Source organism: Tetrao urogallus (genome assembly GCF_951394365.1).
Source record: "Tetrao urogallus genome assembly, chromosome: 1".
Classification (NCBI taxonomy): domain Eukaryota; kingdom Metazoa; phylum Chordata; class Aves; order Galliformes; family Phasianidae; genus Tetrao; species Tetrao urogallus.
Window position 1 is genome coordinate 183,052,763 of NC_136813.1, and position 19,679 is coordinate 183,072,441.

The window sequence follows — 19,679 nt, forward strand, 5'->3', positions numbered from 1 at the left end:
TGTAAACTGGGAATTCAGGTTGAGTTGTTCTTTCATTACATCCTTCTGCTTTTCTTTGCTCTGCTTGGCCATGAGTGTATAATTAACTCTACAACTAATACCTGCTTTAAAAGTGATTTAGAAATGATCCCAACAAGCTGACAGATGTAGGTAAAAATAAGAAGGACTATGGCAATAATGTCTGAAGTAGAAAAGAGCTGATTTACTGTTATTTGGAGGTCCAAGGCAAATAAGAAACTTAAATTCTGTGGGTGTAACTAATTCCTGAGCAAGTATAAATTATGCAGCTGTTTTCATAAGCATTATTAAATATGACAAAATATCGCTAGGAGCTTATATGTTACCATTTCACAGCACTGGTATCATTGTGATTTTGTTTCTGACATCTTCAGATAGGGGCCAGATCTCAAGATACTTAAACTCATACTGCCAGCAAAGGTTGTTTCCCAATGGATAATTAAAAACTTTTTTTTTTTTCTTTTTTTTTCTTTTTTTTCTGAGACTGAATTAAATATGAGGTGTTATACACTCAAAAGACCTAGACACACAACCTAGACACAACAACCTAGACACTTGTTAAGAAGTCTGCCTTTCTGTAAAGCAACTGAGATTGGTGAAATCAGCTGGTGGGGTGGATGGCTGAGAGTAAGAATTCAACTCCTACAAGGAAAACCTGGTAATGCTTTGGCCTTGAAGTTGCCCAAACTTTGGGAGAAGTTTTTCACAGGTGCTGGAACAGGATGTCCAGTGAGGTCATGGATGCACCATACCTGGTGGTGCTCAAGGCTGGATTGGATGGGGCCCTAGGCAGCCTAATCCAGTGCTTGATCTAACAGTCAGCAACCCTGCCCACAGTGGAGGTTGCAACTGGGTGATCTGTGACGTACCTTCCAGTCCAAGCCATTCTATGATTCTATGAAACAAAAATTTTATCCCTTCAGTAGTAGACTGTGGACTGACAGAGGTACAAGAAGACAGACTTTTTCTAGATGCCTCTTATTAGAGACTGCCATATCCACTAAGATGTGTTGCAGGCCTAGCCTGGGTAGCTTACACAAGTGCTGTAAACTCCTGATTTTGCCTGAAGTGGTAGCCATGGGCATTGCAGGCTGTGATCAAGGCTGAAGGCTATAACCTCCTGCTTTGGAACAGGGAGATTTCTGAGAAAGTGTTTTCCTAAGGAAGAATGTCATCTGAGTACTGTTATGACAGTTTTCCTTTGTACTGCAGAGCCATAACACAAAGAAAAAGGGAGAAGAAAAAAAAAAAGCAAATGAAACAACGTAATGGCCTTTAAGAAAATGAGGAAAAACCAGATTGCTGTATGTGTCAAGTGACTAGCATGCCAAATGTGTATAAAACTTTTTTCCGGTACTGCTATCCTCTATCTGACTGTTGTTGACATGTTATCTTCCTACCTATTTCATCTCATGTACTTTGTATTTTTGACCTTTAGAATGTAATTTTTGTTCACTCTCTGTGTACATTACCAGCTTCTCTCACGAAGATCAGTGAGTCTGTTGGGACCAAGAAGTGTGAAAAAAAGCTTGGAGAACTGCAACAAGGATATTTTTACATTTCCTGTCTGTACCCTGTCAAAGGAGAGGAATGACTTGTAATAGAAGCTGTGGGCTCCTTACTGGGGCTGTCATTGGTGCTGTGCTGGCCATCTTTGGAGGAATTCTGATACCAGTTGGAGATAACCTCATAAGCAGAGCAATAAAAAAGGTACAAAATATTTCTTTTTTTTCAATCCAGTGGTTTTCTGATTCCTGAATAGTCATTATTTCTGAATCTTTTGTTCTTTCTCCTTTTTTTTTTTTTTTTTTTTTCATTTTCTCTTAACTTTTTTTAAAGCCTGATGTAGTGTACAATCCAAACTTTCCTGGGAGTAGTTGCTGCAGCACTTACTTTAATATTTTTATTACATTACCACATTTGCTGGCTTTTTCATGATTTGAGTGAGAAGGTAAAATATTTTTTCAAGATTAATTTTAATTAATATAATTCAGTCTATTTAATTTTATTACAATTACAATAGTTACTGTTTTCTTCTTTTACCACTATACTGATCCAACTGTTTTTCTGCATTTTTTTTTCTTAATTGGGACTCACACCATGCATTTATGCATGCACTTCATGCCACTATGCACTCCTTACTACACATAACCTACACAAATTTCTAATGCAGAATCTAGTCTTACTCTTGAGTTCATTCAGATCATGTTCTGTGACTATGTAATTGAAACATGCTTTGCTTCATGAGACTACAAAATCTCACCAGACACCTTTCCTTGATTTAAGGTGTGTGAAGAATAACTGACGTATTGTAGACTTCATGCAGAAACATTTCCCTCTTTCTCTCTCTCACAACCTCTTTTCACCTGATTTTCTTTAGAATCTAGTTTTGACTGTAGTTAAAAATACAAAGTTAATTTGTTAAATCTTCTGTTAAAATGAGTACATAACTGTGGGTTTAAGCCATACTGAAAAGAAATGACCATGGAAGCCATGGAAACCAGTTAAAATTGGTCAATCAGACCATCCAACAGTTAGAAATCAAGCTTTGGTTAGGCTTCCTAACAGATCTGCTGTGAAGTTGAATGTGCTGGAAACTTTGGAGAGAGATATTTAAAAACCTTTCTGGTAGACTGGACATAATTTATTCATCAGCAGTATAAATCAGAGAACTGGATACATGGTCAGGAAATGTTTCATTGCCTATTGAAGCCTTGCCTAGATTCCACCATCACTTTGTGGGGGAAAAAAAAAAAAAAGACTAAAAAAAACCAAAACCCTTAAAAAAAAATGTGTTCTGCATTCAATTCAATTCTTAGCATCCATTGTATTCTCTCATGATCTTATCAGATTCATAGAAAAATATAAAAAAATATATTAATTGAAAAAGAGGAGTGTCTCTGCATAAAGTTTCACCCACCTTCTAGTATTTTACAAAAAAAAAAAAAATAGACATTGTCTACAACTGCAAATAATTTCAACTGATTGAAATATAGAGGAAGTTGAAAATTTTCTTGTAAACGTGTTATTTTAGAATGTATATCTCCTTATACCAAAAATTTTCTTTCAGTTAATCCACAATGTTGTCTTGTGCAGTTAGCATTTTCGAAGCAAATTACACACACTGCAAATGTTGTGTTCATCTGTTTACTTTGTGTTCATCTGTTTACTTGTAATAACGGACCAGTTATACAGCATACTTTGAAAATATCTACATATTATACATGCACAAATTCTTAGTAATGTTTTAGACAGAGTAATTTTTCTTTTCCCTCTTTATAATTTTCTGCATTGCGATCATGTTTCAGATGTTTGTAACTATTTCAAGACAACTTGTCAGAAGTATATAAAAATGAAAATTAGTGACACAATTAATCTGAATAACACAAGAGTAAATTTGTAGAGTCTTTGTTTATTTAAGTAATAGGAATGATTTGTTTTTCTAACCACAAGTCAAACTGGATTATTTCTTCTCTGTTTATCATGCTGATTATTCAGTGAGACCAGGAGACTGCAAGGCAATTGCTCTTCTCAAAAGATAAATACAGCTAAAATACAAGATCAGTTCAGAAGATGCGCAAGAGGGTCTTGAGTCTACCCAGAGACATAGAATGGTTCCTAGTTCTGATTTACTTGTGTAAATGAAATTGCTAACAAGAATAACAAATATTTTTTATTCACTGTTATAATGCTTAAGATAAATATTAACATATACTATTTTTTTTTCTAAAGCTTTTTGTTTTTTAAACAAGAATAGAAAATGTTGTTTTTTAAAGAAAATTTCAGTGGCAGTTTCATTGAAATTTGTCAACAGAGACTGCAGAATAGAAACAAATGTACAAACAAAAAAAAAGATTTTTTCCAAGATACGATCTGTAAGTATGCGTATTTCCATTTCATCTGATGTGAGGCATAAAGATGACAACAACCACCAGTAGCATTGTGCAAGAGATTAACTAAACAGGGTCAATTTTAAACTATTTCAGCGTTGGTCCTATACAGCGAAAGGTGCCTTTTTTTAAAGGCACCTTTGATTTCAGAACCAAAGGAACAAAAGTTGTTTTCCCAAGCTGCACCTATCCAGAAGGCAAAGATAGCATTCCATGAAGACCTCTACAAAAAGTATTTTGTTTGAGGCTATCAAAATATGCATTTCTATATGACTCAATACATTTATGTTGCTCACTGTCATGTGATATAGAATCGTAGAACTCCTCAGGTTGGAAAACACCTTCAAGATCATCAAGTCCAATCACAACCTAACCGTACTATCACAGAATCACCCGGGTTGGAAGGGACCTCAAGGATCATGTAGTTCCAACCCCCCTGCCTAGCAGGGCCACCAAACATACACATTTAGATCAGGTTGCCCAGGACCCTGTCCAACCTGGCCTTGAACACGTCCAAGGACGGGGCATCCACAACCTCCCTGGGCAGCCCGTTCCAGGGCCTAACCACTCTCCTTGTAAAGAACTTCCCCCTAACATCCAACCTAAATTTTCCCTCCTGCAACTTGGATCCATTTCCCCTAGTCCTGCTATTGTCAGCCCTTTTGAAGAGTTTACTCCCCTCCTGGGTGTAGGTTCCCTTCAGGTACTGATAGGCTGCAATGAGGTCACCCCGCAGCCTTCTCTTCTCCAGGCTGAACAAGCCCAACTCCCTCAGCCTGTCCTCATAGGGGAGGTGCTCCAGCCCCCTGATCATCTTAGTCGCCCTCCTCTGGACCCTTTCCAAAATCTCCACGTCTTTCTTGTACTGAGGTCTCCACACCTGGACACAGTACTCCAGATGGGGCCTCACAAGAGCCGAATAGAGAGGGACAATCACCTCCCTGTCCCTGCTGACCACCCCTCTCCTGATGGAGCCCAGGATCCCGTTTGCCTTTCGAGCTGCCAGAGCGCACTGCTGGCTCATGTTAAGTCTCTCATCCATCAGGACCCCCAGGTCCTTCTCTGCCGAGCTGCTCTCAAGGACCACTCCTCCCAGCCTGTACGGGTGCCTGGGGTTCTTCCGGCCCAAATGCAAAACCTTGCACTTTGCCATGTTGAACCTCATTAGGTTCACCCGAGCCCAGCTTGCCAGCCTGTCGAGGTCCCTCTGAAACTCTGTACTACCCTAACTCTAACAACCCACTGCTAAATCATGTCCCTGAGAACCACATCCAAATGGATTTTAGACGCAGTCAGGGATGATGACTCCCTTGGGAGCCTATTTGAATGCCTAACAACCCTTACTGTAAATAATTTTTCCTAATTTCTAACCTAAACCTCCCCTGGTGCAACTTGAGGCCATTTTCCCTTGTCCTGTCACAAGTAAGAAGAGACCAACCCTGTTTTCACTGAAATCGCCTTCATACCTTCATTAACATTAAAAAGAAAAAAATAAAAGAAAAAAAAAAAAGGAGAGGTCTATTCAAAACAATCGATCAGAAAATTTATATCTGATACTGCTGAAAGGAGATGTATAACTGAGCCACGTCAATATTTTTGCCTTTCTCCCCCTAAATACAATATTATTAACTTTGAAAAATCGAGTTTATTTTTTCCAGCTAAGTCTAATCATTCAAAGCCATTGTTAGGTGATTTATTTTCCACTTTTTCTCTAAGATCTTTTGCTGCTTACCAGAATGCAAACTCAAAAGATTAAGAGAAGCTACATGATATTACTTAATATATTAAACTCCTGGTGAGTTGATAATACAGAATATTTTGTCATAATACATCAGTGCTCTACTATTTCAGTGGAGTCTTCAGGTTAGCTTCTGCTATTTTTGAAGGAAAGCTATCAGTTTTAGCTATTAATTACTGTGTTAAGGCATCTGTCTCTCTACACATCTATTATACATGATTGGCCAGATCATTGCCTTTTGGGTACCAGAGGCATAGGACACACTTTAATTTTTTTTTTTTTTTCTGTGAAAGACATATGCAACTTCTCTATCTTAACCAATGAAATTAAAGCAACAGCTGGCTTCAGAAACATACATGATCATATAACACGTATTTCAGCAGTGGTAAAATTGATTGGCTTCCATAATTTTTTTATGACCGAGAACTGAAAAAGGACTCAAAGTTTTGATTCAACAAAGCCTGAATAGGAAGTCTAATATGTGGGAGAACTATAATGACATAAAAAGTAATACATGTTTATTCCTACTTTCAGCTACAAAATGGGAGATTGTTTCCTTGGAATTTAGTTACTTCAGTTTCACAGGACCATGTTGTTATCCCCAGCTTGCATTTGCAGCCTAAAATATGCAACACACAAAAACTAGTGATAAACTAGTAGCAGTTTTCTTGCAGCCTAAGGTACACACAACATCTTTCTGTTCCCCCAGAATCGTGACATTTTTTTGCTTGATTGTGTGCAGTTTTCTCCATAAGAAATCATAATTACTGATTTTTGTCTAAAGCGGTAAAATACAGCAGGCTTCTATTGTTGACTGCCTGAGCCTTCAGTTTGTGTATTGTTGGTTGACCCATCATCAGTAGAAAAATGTCAGAAAGACAAGGGGGTTAAAGTTCCTCCTGCTGTCACTCAGTCTTGCACATGTAGGTCATGAGCTGAACTTATCTGTGTAGCAATTGCATTCTGTATAGCTACTTTTGCTAACAATAGTTAAATATTGCTTAAGGAATTAGAGATAGATACTAGGAGCTGATGTGTTTATGTCTGTCCATGGCAGGCAGGGTGGAACTTGATGATCTTTAAGGTCCCTTCCACCCAAAACAATTATACGATTCTATAACTAAGGAGCTGAGACTTGTTTCATATTAACAGTTGTGAATTGTTTGTTTCCCATATTACTCCACCTTTCATAAAATTACAGTGGACAAAAAGCAGAGCAGAATTACTAAGTGAGTATATGTGAAGCCAGCTACAGAGAGGGATAGTATTTAGGGGTGGCCTTGCAAGTGATCAGACAGCCAAAGCCCAAACACTTGCTGGTGTGAGTACACTAGTGCTATTAAATGAGAACTTGAATAAGGACAGGCTTCTGGATTTTTTTCCACTTTAACCCATGATCTTCACTCTTAAAATATGTGGCAGCAAAATGTACACACCTTCTTTTTCAAAAAAGTGTTACAATAATGGCCAAATGCCAATAAAAAGAATAGTCTTACTCCCTTCCTTCTCCTCCCTCTTTTGTTCTTCTGCTTCCCATGTTTAAACCCTGATTCTCATTTGATCCTCACCCCTTCCCACACAGCTGAGCCAAATAGCTCTCTGGCAGAAAAGTAACCAAACAAAATAAAAAAATGAAATAGTCTTCCTCCAGTCCAGAAAGGAGATAAAGTTCCTGGAGGAATGAGAACTGGCCCAATACAAGGGGAAGGTGAATGCATCAGGTCCAGGAGTTGGTAGTAGGTCTTTCCCTTCAACTGCAAAGCTGTCAGGATAGGCTGGCTGTCCTCTTAAAGCTGCCTCCATGTGGTAGTAGTGCCATTTTGTGGATGGGCTGGAAATCCATAAGGGAGCACACTTCAGCCTGGCTGCCCCGCTACTTCACTCCCTGGGGCCTCTTCATACAATATCCAAGATCATTTTTCACCATTAGCATTTCCCAAGCATATAACAGACACAGTTATTCCTGCATGAAAAGAAAGGGAGAGTCACTCCACCTTTCTAGGTAAAAAGCAAATTAGCTCTTGACTGATAAGAAAGTACATAGTACATATGAGATACGATCACTGCAGAATAAATGCAAAGTGCTCCTAATGTCTAAAGCTGAGGTCAGATAGGATGCTACTTCTGCACCTCTCAAGGAAGGAGATGTCCAGCATCTCTGAGCAAGATCTGCAGTGGTGGGGGAGTCAGTGTGTCATTCTGTGCAGCTATAATACCTAGCAAAGGGTTATAGGAGGAAAAAGGGGTGGGAGGGAAACCTTAAAGGTTTTAAGAAGCCAGTAACACTGCTTTCAAATTTTGTCCAAGTTTGCAACTCCTCTGTTCATTTTGTGCCTGTTACATGCTGTAGACTGTATTACAGAGAGTTTAGTTTGTCTTCTTGATCGTGTAACTGCCAGAGATCCTTGAGCATTCCCCTGTCCCAGTTGCACAGAAGTAGGAGGTCAAATTCTTGCCTGTGCTCTCATCCAAATACCTCGCTGAATACATTACACAAGCAGACCCTTAGCAGACTGAGCTGCACGTGAACAGACTGCACTACACTAAAGTAGAATAATTAAGTTTGCATAAGATCTTAAAGATCATCAAGTCCAACCATCTACCTAACACTACAAGCCCAGTGCAAAACCATGTCCACCCATTTTTAAAATGTCTTAAGGGATGATGACTCCACCACCTCCCTCAGGAGTCTGTTCTAATGCCTGACCACTCTCCTTGTGAATAAATTCTTCCTGATATCCAATCTAAACTTCCTCTACTGTGACTTAAGGCCATTTCCTTGTATCCTATCACTTGTCACCTGAGAAGGGAGAATTAACACACTGCTCAGTGCAACTTCCGGTCAGGGAGATGTAGAGAGCAATGGCATCTTCTCAGCCTCCTTTTCTCTAAACTAAACATCCTCAGTTCCCTCAGCTCCTCCTCATGTGTCTTGGTTTTCTATTCTCATCAACAGCTTCATTGCTCTTCTCTGCACATATTCAAAGAACTCAATATCTTTCTATAGTGAAGGACCCCAAATTGAGCACAGCATATGAGGTGTGATCTGACCAGAGCCAAGTACGGAGTGACAGTCCCTTCCCCAGTCCTGCTGGACACACTACTTCTGATGCATGCCAGGACACCATTGGCTTTCTGGGCCATCGGGGCACACTGCTGGCTCATGTTCAGCTGGCTGTTGACTAGGACTCCCATGTCCTTTTCTGCTGGGCAGCTTTTCAGCCACTCTTCCCCAGGCCTATACCACTGTGTTGGATTGCTATGAGCTGAATGCTCCACCCAACACTTACCCTTGCTGAATGCTGTATAATTGAATGCAGTCCATCAATCCAGCCTACCCAGATTGCTCTTGCAGAGACTTCCTGCCCCTACTGCAGATAAACACTCCCATCCAATCTGGTATCATCTGCAAACTTACTGGGGGTGTACTCAATCCTCTTATTAAGGTCACTGATAAAAATATTAAACAGGACTGACCCCAATACTAAGCCCTGAGGAACAGCACTTGTGAGCAGCTACCGGTGAGATTTAACTCTATTCACAATGAACCTTTGGGTCTGGTCATCCAGCCAATTCTTTACCCAGTGAGCAGTACATCCATCCAAGCCATGAGTAGCCAGTTTTTCCAGAAGACTGTGGAAAACAGTATCAAATGTCGTGCTAAACTCCAAGTAAACAACAATTTGCAGCCTTTCCTTCATCCACTAAATGGGACATCTTATCATAGAAGTACATCGGGTTAGTCAAGCAAGATCTGCCTTTCATAAACCCATGCTGACTGGGTGTGATTACCTGAGTGTTGTGTATGTACTGTATGTACCTGAGTGTTGTGTATGTACATGCAAGATGATCTGCACCGTGACCTTCCCTCGCACCAAGGTCAGGCTGACAGGCCTGTAATTCCCTGAATCCTTCTTCCTGCCATTCTTTTAGATGGATATCACATTTGACAGCCTCCAGTCTTTATGTTGACCCATTTCTCCCAGATCCTTTGAGTAAATATCTGTGAAACTTGAAAAGCTAATTTCCAAACCATGGAAAATCTCTTTTCACGAAGGGAATGGCTTTCCCAACTCCGGATCACAGCTGGAACAGTCCTTGGCTTCCTAGGGTTTGCAAGACAAGGTTGAAGGGAATTGTAGCTGTTAGGTCTGAGTGCAGGCCCTCAGGCTGATAACGCATTTGCAGTGGAAATGTTTCCCTCCCCTAACATAGAAATGCACATGAATTATACCAGAAATTTGGAAAACAATTTCAATGCCTTACACTACCAGCAGAGGATTTGCAGCTAGACTACAGAAACAGCCTTTTCTCAGGCAAAACATTGTCTTTGTCAGTTCTTCAGGAGGTCACATTCACTTGTCAAACAGTGGTTCTTAATTAGTACTATTCTTTTTTGAAACGTGTTTGCTAAAGAAACTCTAGAATCAGAACATTAAGATAGAAAGAAAATCTAGTAAATTTAAATTGTAATTTAAAATGTCTTTTCTTGCTGCATAACTTTCTGGAAGATTCCAATTCTTTCTTTTCTGTAGCTCAAGTGAACTCTGAAACTTAACTAAATAATATTGCACAACTCAGCTAGAAAGTACACTGTGGGTTGCAGATAGCCTGCTTAGAATTTTCTTCCTATTGCAAAACCTTTTCTAAATTTTTACCTCCAATGGATTTACAAAAATGTATTGTTCCAGCTATTTATGAAAATTACATAGAAATCTAATGTAGACTAGACAGAGCAGATATACCTGTCAATATGGGAAATATACTTTCAAACTCTTACTTTCACTTTTCAGTCCCAAGTATACTCAATATGCATTTATCATAGTATGTCTGAGTGCCATACAAAAAGCTGTTGGTCACTCCGTAACAATTCCCAGTGTCCTATCTGTTCCTTATGTTTCTATTCTGTCCTTATCTTCTGAACCTGGGAAACCACTCTAGTGAAATACAGAGATTTTATACAAAGTGTCAGTCTCAGCCACAAGAATATGCTGACAAAAAATAGTCCTACATAAGCATTATTCACTTTCCCTGGCTGTAAAATGACTTAGTACATGTGTTAGTGCTGTGATCAGAGATAGTGCTTATCTTCTCCTGTGGGATACTGGCAAATGTACGAAAGGTAGCTTATGGACTTCAAAAACAGCTGGATAAGATTCCGATCTTGAAAGATTTTCTTCTTAGAAGTCATCAGTGGATTTGGAGGGGGAAACTAAGGAAATGTGCACCCACAGCACTAGGAAAGCTTTCTACGGGCTACAGTAGAAATTATATCAGTTTTGTTCTCACTCATTTTAGAGGGACTTAGTTTTGTCAGTCTGCCTTCACATGCTGGCCAAACGCCTTTTCTTGATGATAGAACAGCTTTTTTTTTCTGTTTCCTTGTAACCCTCTATAGATATTTGGAAAGTAAGCACTACTTGTCAGTCATTTTGTTGTTGTTGTTGTTGTCTTAACTGTTTTTTTTTCCCCTTTTAGGAAGTTGTCATTTCAAATGGTACCATTGCATATGATAATTGGCTTGTACCAGGAAGTTCTGTTTACAGGCAGTTTTGGATCTTTAATGTGGAAAATCCATCAGAGGTTTTGAACTCCGGAGCACGTCCAAAACTTGAACAAAGAGGACCTTACACATACAGGTAAGCAGAGTCCCCACTTAAATGATATATCCTATCAGAAGTTTTGTTAGACAAAATTCTGCTGAGTTAAAAATGGTTTTGGAAAGCCCGGAATCCTATTTTAGTCAGACTTGTAAAAAATGCCTAAATATTTGCAGCTATGCAGAGCAATCACAAGCACTCTCTGTACTCTGTTTCACATTTGGAAAAAGAATATAAAGTAGGTATCCAGGTATGAAGCTCTTTGTACTTGTGAAAAATGACTGCCAAGTGGGGAGGTGTTTACCATAAAAACACATAGGCATGATTCATTTGTTGCTTTTCAGTGTTTGCCCACCTCTTAGAAAAGTATGCCAGGTGCCTTGAAAATGAGAGATTGTCTTATCAGCTATATATCACACATATTTATTTTAATAAAGTGTCTTGTTTTATTGATCTTTATTTTTAATGTACAGATTTTTTGTTTCCAATTTTTTTTCCCCTCTTTTTCTTTCTTTCTTTTTTTTTTTTTTTTTTAATGCATTACCTAAGAGCAGAGTCCATCCTCTTTCAGGAAAACTTTTAATTAAGCTTTTGCTTGATTTTAAATCTGAAGTTGACATAGGAGCAGTTGATGCTTCCCAAATCATTAAGCTCAGTTAGTGTCTGCCTGTTGCTGGCTCTCTTGTTACCACATTCTTAATATAATAGGTTATTTCATTCTTAATATCTTTGTGGGTGTATAAAATTTTTGCAAAGATAGTTTTGGACTGCAGCATCTAAAGGTGAGGTGCTTTAATGCCTGAAAGATTAATTTATCATTTGAATATCTTGGTTCATACATTACCTGGGAATACATTACCTGTTCATACATTACAAAGGAAATGATAACACAGGAGCCAGGAAACCAAGCAGCTAAGAAATACTGCTGAAGGAGAATTCTCACTAAACATGAGAATGCTGTGGGATTTCGTATCCTCTCAGGAGTAAGTCTGCTGAATGTGTAGATAAAGCTATGTAAGAAATGATGTCTATTACTCTTCTTACTGCTGCACTCATGCTCACCTATGAAGTGAAAGATATGTCCCATGATCAGAGATATCAGGTCTACTTGAACATCTGGAACACTGGGTCTCTTTCTCAATCACCCTTTGAATTTTTAATTACTTAATGCAAAGCAGAACAACTGATCTTGACATGGCAGTTATCCCAAGGATTCTCTTTGGAAGTGGAAAACTTTGAGTCTTTTGTTTCCAGTTATATGTGACATTAGAAAACAAACCTCCCAACTTCTAGATAGCTCCTTTACACAGTAGGCCATTAATTAAAGTGGCATGCTCTCCAACCACTCTTAAGAAGCAAAGATCCAGCTGCTTTGGGGGTATAGTCCACCTGCACTGGTTACATCTGTACTGTAGGTAAATGTGCTCTGAAGTTTCTGGTCCCCCCATATCCAGGCTGTAAGATCTGATGGAGCATGAATCCATACCAGAATGGAGCCAGTATGAACTTAGTGGTCCCATAGTGTAGACTAACCCATACAGTGCTTCCTGAATGCCACTCCCACAGTGCGGTCAGAAAGAAGATGGAGACGTAAAGAGACAGAGCCAGGAGTGCAACAGCGTGGAGATTTGTGCCTCAGTGATTGACTAATAGAAATATAGGCACTTACAAACACACAGGAGAAGGCTTTTGTGTTTCTTAGTGGTGTTGAAAGACTGCTTGTAGATCTCCATGTGGTTATGAAATGTTAACAAAGTGATTTCCATTATAGATTTAACCTGTAATCTCTTTCATTGGAACACAAGCCTAACATATCAAATCTCAAGAGTGTTTATTAACAATTCTGAGTAATTCCATTCTAAGAGCATGCAACAATTAAAAATCTTAGAAAGAAAATGTGATGAAACTTAACTAACTCAGATCAGAATACAGGAAGATACAGAGCTGATTAGTGAAACAAAAAATTACGAAGAAATGTTTGTTTGAATTTTAGCGTCAAGCAAAAATCCGTTAGGCATTAAGGAAATATTTACAAGAGAAATGTACAGTACATGTTTACAAATATTCAAATGAAACTTTAGAATCTTTTAGTGGCTATAAAATGGTGAACATTTATTTTCAAAAGTGTTCAAAGAAATTCAGTCAGGTCTGATTATATGTTAATGCAAACATCAGATTTTAAAATATTCTGTTTTTATTTTGTATTTCAAGGGTGCGATATTTACCCAAAGAAAATATCACAGAAAACTCTAATGGCACAATATCTTACATGTTGCCTAACGCTGCTCGTTTTGAACCTGATATGTCTGTTGGGACAGAAAATGACACCATCACGTGCCTCAACCTCGCTGTTGTTGTAAGTCAAGAAACCAATCCATAATATCCACATTTAAATGTAGAGATAGTGGAGGAAAAAGAGGAGAATATAGCATTAATAATGCGCATTCCGAGGACATATGGCTTTTACATTAAGGTTTCCTTATATGCCCAGGGTAATCTCAACTATAAAAGAAAACTGACTTATTCTTGCCAATGAAAGCAAAGTCACCAGCCTGGACAGAATGCAACAAACAGCATCCTTCTATGCAAGTTTTGTGTGGGAAAGAATTATTATCAGCCATGATTGTGTTGTTGGAATGTCTCCTGATGACACTGTGGTTCCTACTTGAGCATTTTCAGGATAACCGTGAGAGTGAAGGCTGGTGTTAAAATGAAGAGGTGATTGGTTTAAACAGAAAATAATGGTCAATTGTCTATGTTCTAATCTGGGCTAGCAACTTCCTTTCAGAAAGTTGCTTTTGTTTTGGTGGATCAAAGTCCTTCATGCCGTGGCATTCATGAACACTGCTCATTCCCCTCATTTTGAACCATGCAACTCTATGGATCTAAACGTAGGCTCCTGCCTGGAAGTAGCTATGTCGGGGTATGTAAGGACAGATTACTCAAGCTCCATGTTTGTGTTCAGAACCAAACTGGGATAAGTCTAGATTCCCAGAGAGGTGATGCCTAGCTTGTGTGGCAGCAGTGATGACAGTCTATCTAGTAGAGACCACCTTCTGTATCATAACCTTGTGGTGAAAATACTGAGAAATCAAGGGAGATGTTTTTCATGCTTAACCATGAGAGGAATTGAATATACATCTCTATCTCATAATCTTTCCATATTCATGCTTGCTGCTTGCTCTGAGTTTGAATTCAGGCAAGAATGAAAAATTCATGGGTTAAGGGAGATTTAAAAAATAAAAGCAAAAGAGAGATCAATTCTGTCTCTCGGAGTTCAACTTTCTGGCTGGCTGTTCCGTAACTTTCTGTGTAGCACTGAACACAGAAAGATCTTGTAGAGCCTAGGCTGAGCTTGCTCAAAGAGATTTTTCTTACACAGATTCATCCTGGAGAAGGGAAACCATCAGGACCATATAATGGCTTTCCAATGCTTGAAGGGGACCTGCAAGAAAGCTGGAGAGGAACTTTTTATAAGAATGCTTAATGACAGGACAAGCGGAAATGGTTTTAAACTGGAAGAGAATAGATCTAGATTAGTTAGTAGGAAGAAATTCTTTACTGTGAGGGTAGTGAGACACTGGAACAAGTTGCTAAGAGAGGTTGTGGATGCCTCCTCCCTGGAAGCATTCAAGGCCAGGCTGGATGGGGCTGCGAGCAACTTGGTCTAGAGGGAGGTGTCTGTGCCTACAGCAGGGGCTTGGAACCACATGATCTTAATGGTCCCTTCCAATCCAAACCATTCTATGATTCTATGATTTACTTATCAAAATTGTCATAATTTTCTACTTCACCACATGAACCAACCTAGATTCTTTCTGCTTGTTTTCCACAAGCTATCTGATGGATTTAGGCACATGTTTACATTGTTCTGGAAAAATTTGTTGCAATTACTGCTGGTAAAATACGTCATTCTTCATTGGAATAGAAAAAGTTCATCTATTATGTAGAATTAAAACTTTCTGGAAAGGACATGTTACTTTCAGAAATGTTTTCCTCCAGAGCAGAAATGTATACTTTCTGATTAAAAAATAATTGTACTTTGGCAGTTGATTGTTTTTATTCAGGATACAGTCACATTGTTGATAGCATAATTTCTTCACCATATTAAGTTTAAACCACAGCCAACAGGTAACAAGGCATGTGTGTGAGGCTGGTGTATGTGACACATGGACACAATAGGTAACAAAATGAGAAGTGGTACAGTCCGTGTAATATGCATTGGGACCTGAAGTTCAAAGAGTTTAAGGATAACCTAGTGAACTTTTGTAAACACTGAAGACAAATAGTCTGGTTTTATGCTAAGTTATATCCAGCAATTTTGTAAATGACTGTCAGTTGTAAATAAAAATTTAACTTACAGTGAGTTGTATCCACATTACCTACCAGCTTTGCCAGAGATGTGGAGTCTTTCTGTATTTTTCATCCAAACTTTAATTTTATTGCTGTTGTAGGCTGCGCCTGCCCTCTATACAAACAATTTCATCCAACTACTTTTAAATACCTGGATTAAATCTTCTAAATCAAACATGCTGCAGAACAGAACAGTGAAAGAAATACTATGGGGATATACTGACCCCTTCTTAAGCAAGGTTCCCTTCCCCTTGGACCCAGTTCTGGGAGTCTTCTACCCGGTAAGTGAAACCAGAGAGGAGATAATGATTCAGTTACAATTCCGTGAATGAAAGTTAAGGCTGCTGCTGTGAGGAGGAAAAATCTGACAGTATTTTGTTATTCCTTCTTGTGTCTATTACAGTATAATGGGACATCTGATGGACTTTACAGAGTGTATAATGGGAAAGAAGACATAAGCAAAACAGCAATAATTGAAAGTTATAAAAACAAAAGGTATCATGATGTTGTATATATGAAAAAATGTACGTATTTCCAAGATGTGGTTTTTAAAACATGCCTCACTAAGAGCTATAGTTAAATGGAAACTCAAAAATAATTCAAGAAAAGCTTGATCAATCTTCAGGCTATTCGTTATTCTGTTATGAGCTTGGATTTAAGACAGTTATTGATTCTTTGTTACAAATAGTTGCTTCTGCCTTGTATACTTAAATAGGCACATCCAATTTATCCTATTCTACTGTATCATATAGTTTATCTGAATGGAATTTATTTCTGTTCTGTGTCATTGCTAACGAATCAGGCTTATAATGGAGCAGTGAAGCTTAGTAATAATGACATGATTTACATGTTATAATTAATGAAGCATGACTTTTTTTATGTTAAAGGAATCTATCTTACTGGGAAGGTCACTGTGATTTGGTTAACGGCACTGGTGAGTCTATTAAAGCTTTCTGAAACTTTGAAAGTCATTTCTTAATATTGCAAGATATAGTTAATACTGCAATATTTGAGATATTAATATTAATTATTAATATAATTATATCAATATTGCAATCCAATGAGATACAAAATACAAGTTAAACCCCCTGGGTTGTGAGTCATTGTCACGGAGTTGACCAGATCAATCTATGTCCGTGACAGGGGCGACAGGCCTCTGCCCTCCCCCCCCCCACCCCAGTCCCACAAAAATGGGAAGGAAGGAAGGGAGGAAAAGAGCAGCGGCAACAATCTATGGAGGAAAACTTATTTTACTATAATATTGGAATACAAGATAACACAATATATACAATTTAATTGAAATTGAGATTAATAAATCAGACAAGATGAGAGAGAGAGAGAGAGAGAGAGAGTTCCCGGAACCGAGTCAAACCTGAAAAGCTTGGAACGGCTAGGAAAGCACCCTCCAGCACCCACTGCAAGGCAGCAAGAGAGTGCCCCCCCCCACCCGGAAGGGCCAGATCCCGTGACTTCTGTAATGTACAGGGATAGGTACCTGGGATTGGGCATTAACACTTTAATACCCCGTACACTACATGATGTTTTGATGTAGAATACTGAAACCCAAAGTAAAAACAAACAAACAAACAAACAAGAAACATAGAACCACGACATTCCACCCCTTATTCTACATCGTTACATCATGCTTAATATATATATATACATATATACAAACAAACAACAACAACAACAAAAATGATTACAATGCATTACACACACATGGCTATATATATATATACATATATATATACATAGAGTTAGTAACTGCACTCCCCCGGCATCAAGTTTCCCTGTGGTACACACTGGACATCCCCATTCTTTTGCATTACCCACCAAGTGCATCCTGGTCCCTGGGCAAAAACTGTACCACGGAGAGGTTTGCCCTTTCCAGAAGCTGGAAGAATCCAAACTGCCTTTCCTAACATGTTCTTTACATGTACAACGGGGACTTTATCTCCCTCTACGGTATGTAGGGAACTGGATTGGTTAGGACCATCACGATTAATAGATCCTCTGGTATTGACCAACCAGGTGGCTTCTGCCAAATGCTTCTCCCAGTGCTTAAATGTTCCGCCACCCAGTGCTTTTAGCATCGTTTTTAACAATCCATTGTATCGTTCTATTTTACCAGAGGCTGGTGCATGATAGGGAATATGGTAAATCCACTCAATGCCATGATCTTTGGCCCAAGTATTTACAAGAGAATTTTTGAAATGAGTCCCATTATCTGACTCAATCCTTTCTGGGGTGCCATGTCGCCACAGGACTTGTTTCTCGAGACCCAGTATGGTGTTTCGGGCAGTAGCATGGGGTACTGCATATGTTTCAAGCCACCCAGTGGTTGCCTCCACCATAGTAAGCACATAATGCTTGCCATTGCGAGATCGTGGCAAGGTGATATAATCAACCTGCCATGCCTCCCCATATTTGTACTTTTGCCATCGCCCTTCCTCCCAGAGAGGTTTCATCCTCTTGGCTTGTTTGATAATGGCACATGTTTCACAGTTATGAATAACCTGTGCAATGGCATCCATAGTTAAGTCCACCCCTCGGTCTCTAGCCCATTTGTATGTTGCATCTCTCCCTTGATGACCTGAGGTCTCATGGGCCCACCGAGCTAGAAATAATTCACCTTTGTTCTGCCAGTCCAGGTCTATTTGAGCCACCTCAATTCTGGCAGCTCGGTCTACCTGATGGTTATTTTGCTGTTCTTCAGTAGCCCGACTCTTGGGCACATGAGCATCTACATGACGCACCTTTACGACTATAGTCTTTGTTCGGGCAGCAATGTCTTTCCACAGTTCAGCAGCCCAAATAGGTTTACCCCTTCTTTGCCAGTTATTTTGCTCCCACTGCTGTAACCACCCCCATAAGGCATTTGCTACCATCCATGAGTCAGTGTAAAGATAGAGCATTGGCCACCTCTCCCGTTCAGCGACATCTAAGGCCAGTTGGACGGCCTTTACCTCTGCAAATTGGCTTGATTCTCCTTTTCCTTCAGTGGCCTCTGCAACTTGTCGTGTGGGGCTCCACACAGCAGATTTCCATCTGCGATGCTTTCCCACAATACGACACGATCCGTCTGTGAACAGGGCATATTTCTTTTCATTCTCTGGTAGTTCATTGTATGGTGGGGCTTCTTTAGCACGTGATACTTCTTCTCCTGGTGGTGTTCCAAACTTTTTACCTTCAGGCCAGTCCATGATGACCTCTAGGATTCCTGGACGGCTGAGGTTCCCCATCCGCGCTCGCTGTGTAATCAACGCAATCCACTTACTCCAAGTGGCATCAGTAGCATGATGGGTGGAGGGAACCTTTCCTTTAAACATCCAGTTCAGCACTGGCAGTCGAGGTGCCAGAAGAAGCTGTGTTTCAGTACCGACTACTTCGGAAGCAGCCCGAACCCCCTCATATGCAGCTAAGATCTCCTTTTCAGTTGGAGTGTAATGCTCTTCAGACCCTCTGTATGCCCGACTCCAGAATCCCAGGGGTCGGCCTCGGGTCTCTCCTGAGGCTCTTTGCCACAAACTCCAAGTGGGACCGTTCTCTCCAGCAGCGGTATAGAGGATGTTCTTTATACCCTGTCCTGTCCGTACTGGCCCTAGGGCCACGGCACGGGCTATCTCCTGTTTAATCTGTTCAAAAGCCTGCTGCTGCTCAGGGCCCCATGTAAACTCATTTCTCATTCGCGTCACATGATAAAGGGGGCTTACAATGAGGCTGTAGTTTGGAACGTGCATTCTCCAAAAGCCCACTGCACCCAGAAAAGATTGTGTCTCTCTTTTGCTAGTGGGTGGAGACATAGCAGTGATTTTGTCGATCACATCTGTCGGGATGTGACGACGGCCATCTTGCCACTTTATACCTAGGAACTGAATCTCCTGGGCAGGTCCTTTCACTTTGCTTCGCTTAATAGCAAAACCGGCACTCAGAAGAATTTGGATCATTCGCTCTCCTTTTGTGAAGACTTCTTCTGCTGTATCGCCCCACACAATGATGTCATCAATGTACTGCAGGTGCTCAGGAGCACTGCCCTGTTCCAGTACAGTTTGGATCAACCCATGGCAAATGGTTGGGCTG

At 39.7% G+C, this 19,679-nt stretch overlaps 1 protein-coding gene across 1 annotated transcript in view; it reads left to right on the forward strand.

Annotated features, from left to right (window-relative positions):
* Positions 1 to 1,608: 1,608 nt before the first annotated feature.
* The window catches only part of CD36 (CD36 molecule (CD36 blood group)), a gene marked incomplete at both ends in the record, with an annotated part of 29,611 nt that continues 11,540 nt past the window's right edge, over positions 1,609 to 19,679 (forward strand). The window contains 6 exons of the mRNA XM_079537013.1: positions 1,609 to 1,728; positions 11,125 to 11,285; positions 13,458 to 13,602; positions 15,701 to 15,880; positions 16,003 to 16,094; positions 16,487 to 16,533. Of these exons, the coding sequence (XP_079393139.1) occupies positions 1,609 to 1,728; positions 11,125 to 11,285; positions 13,458 to 13,602; positions 15,701 to 15,880; positions 16,003 to 16,094; positions 16,487 to 16,533 (745 nt within the window). The remainder of the gene's footprint in view (positions 1,729 to 11,124; positions 11,286 to 13,457; positions 13,603 to 15,700; positions 15,881 to 16,002; positions 16,095 to 16,486; positions 16,534 to 19,679) is intronic.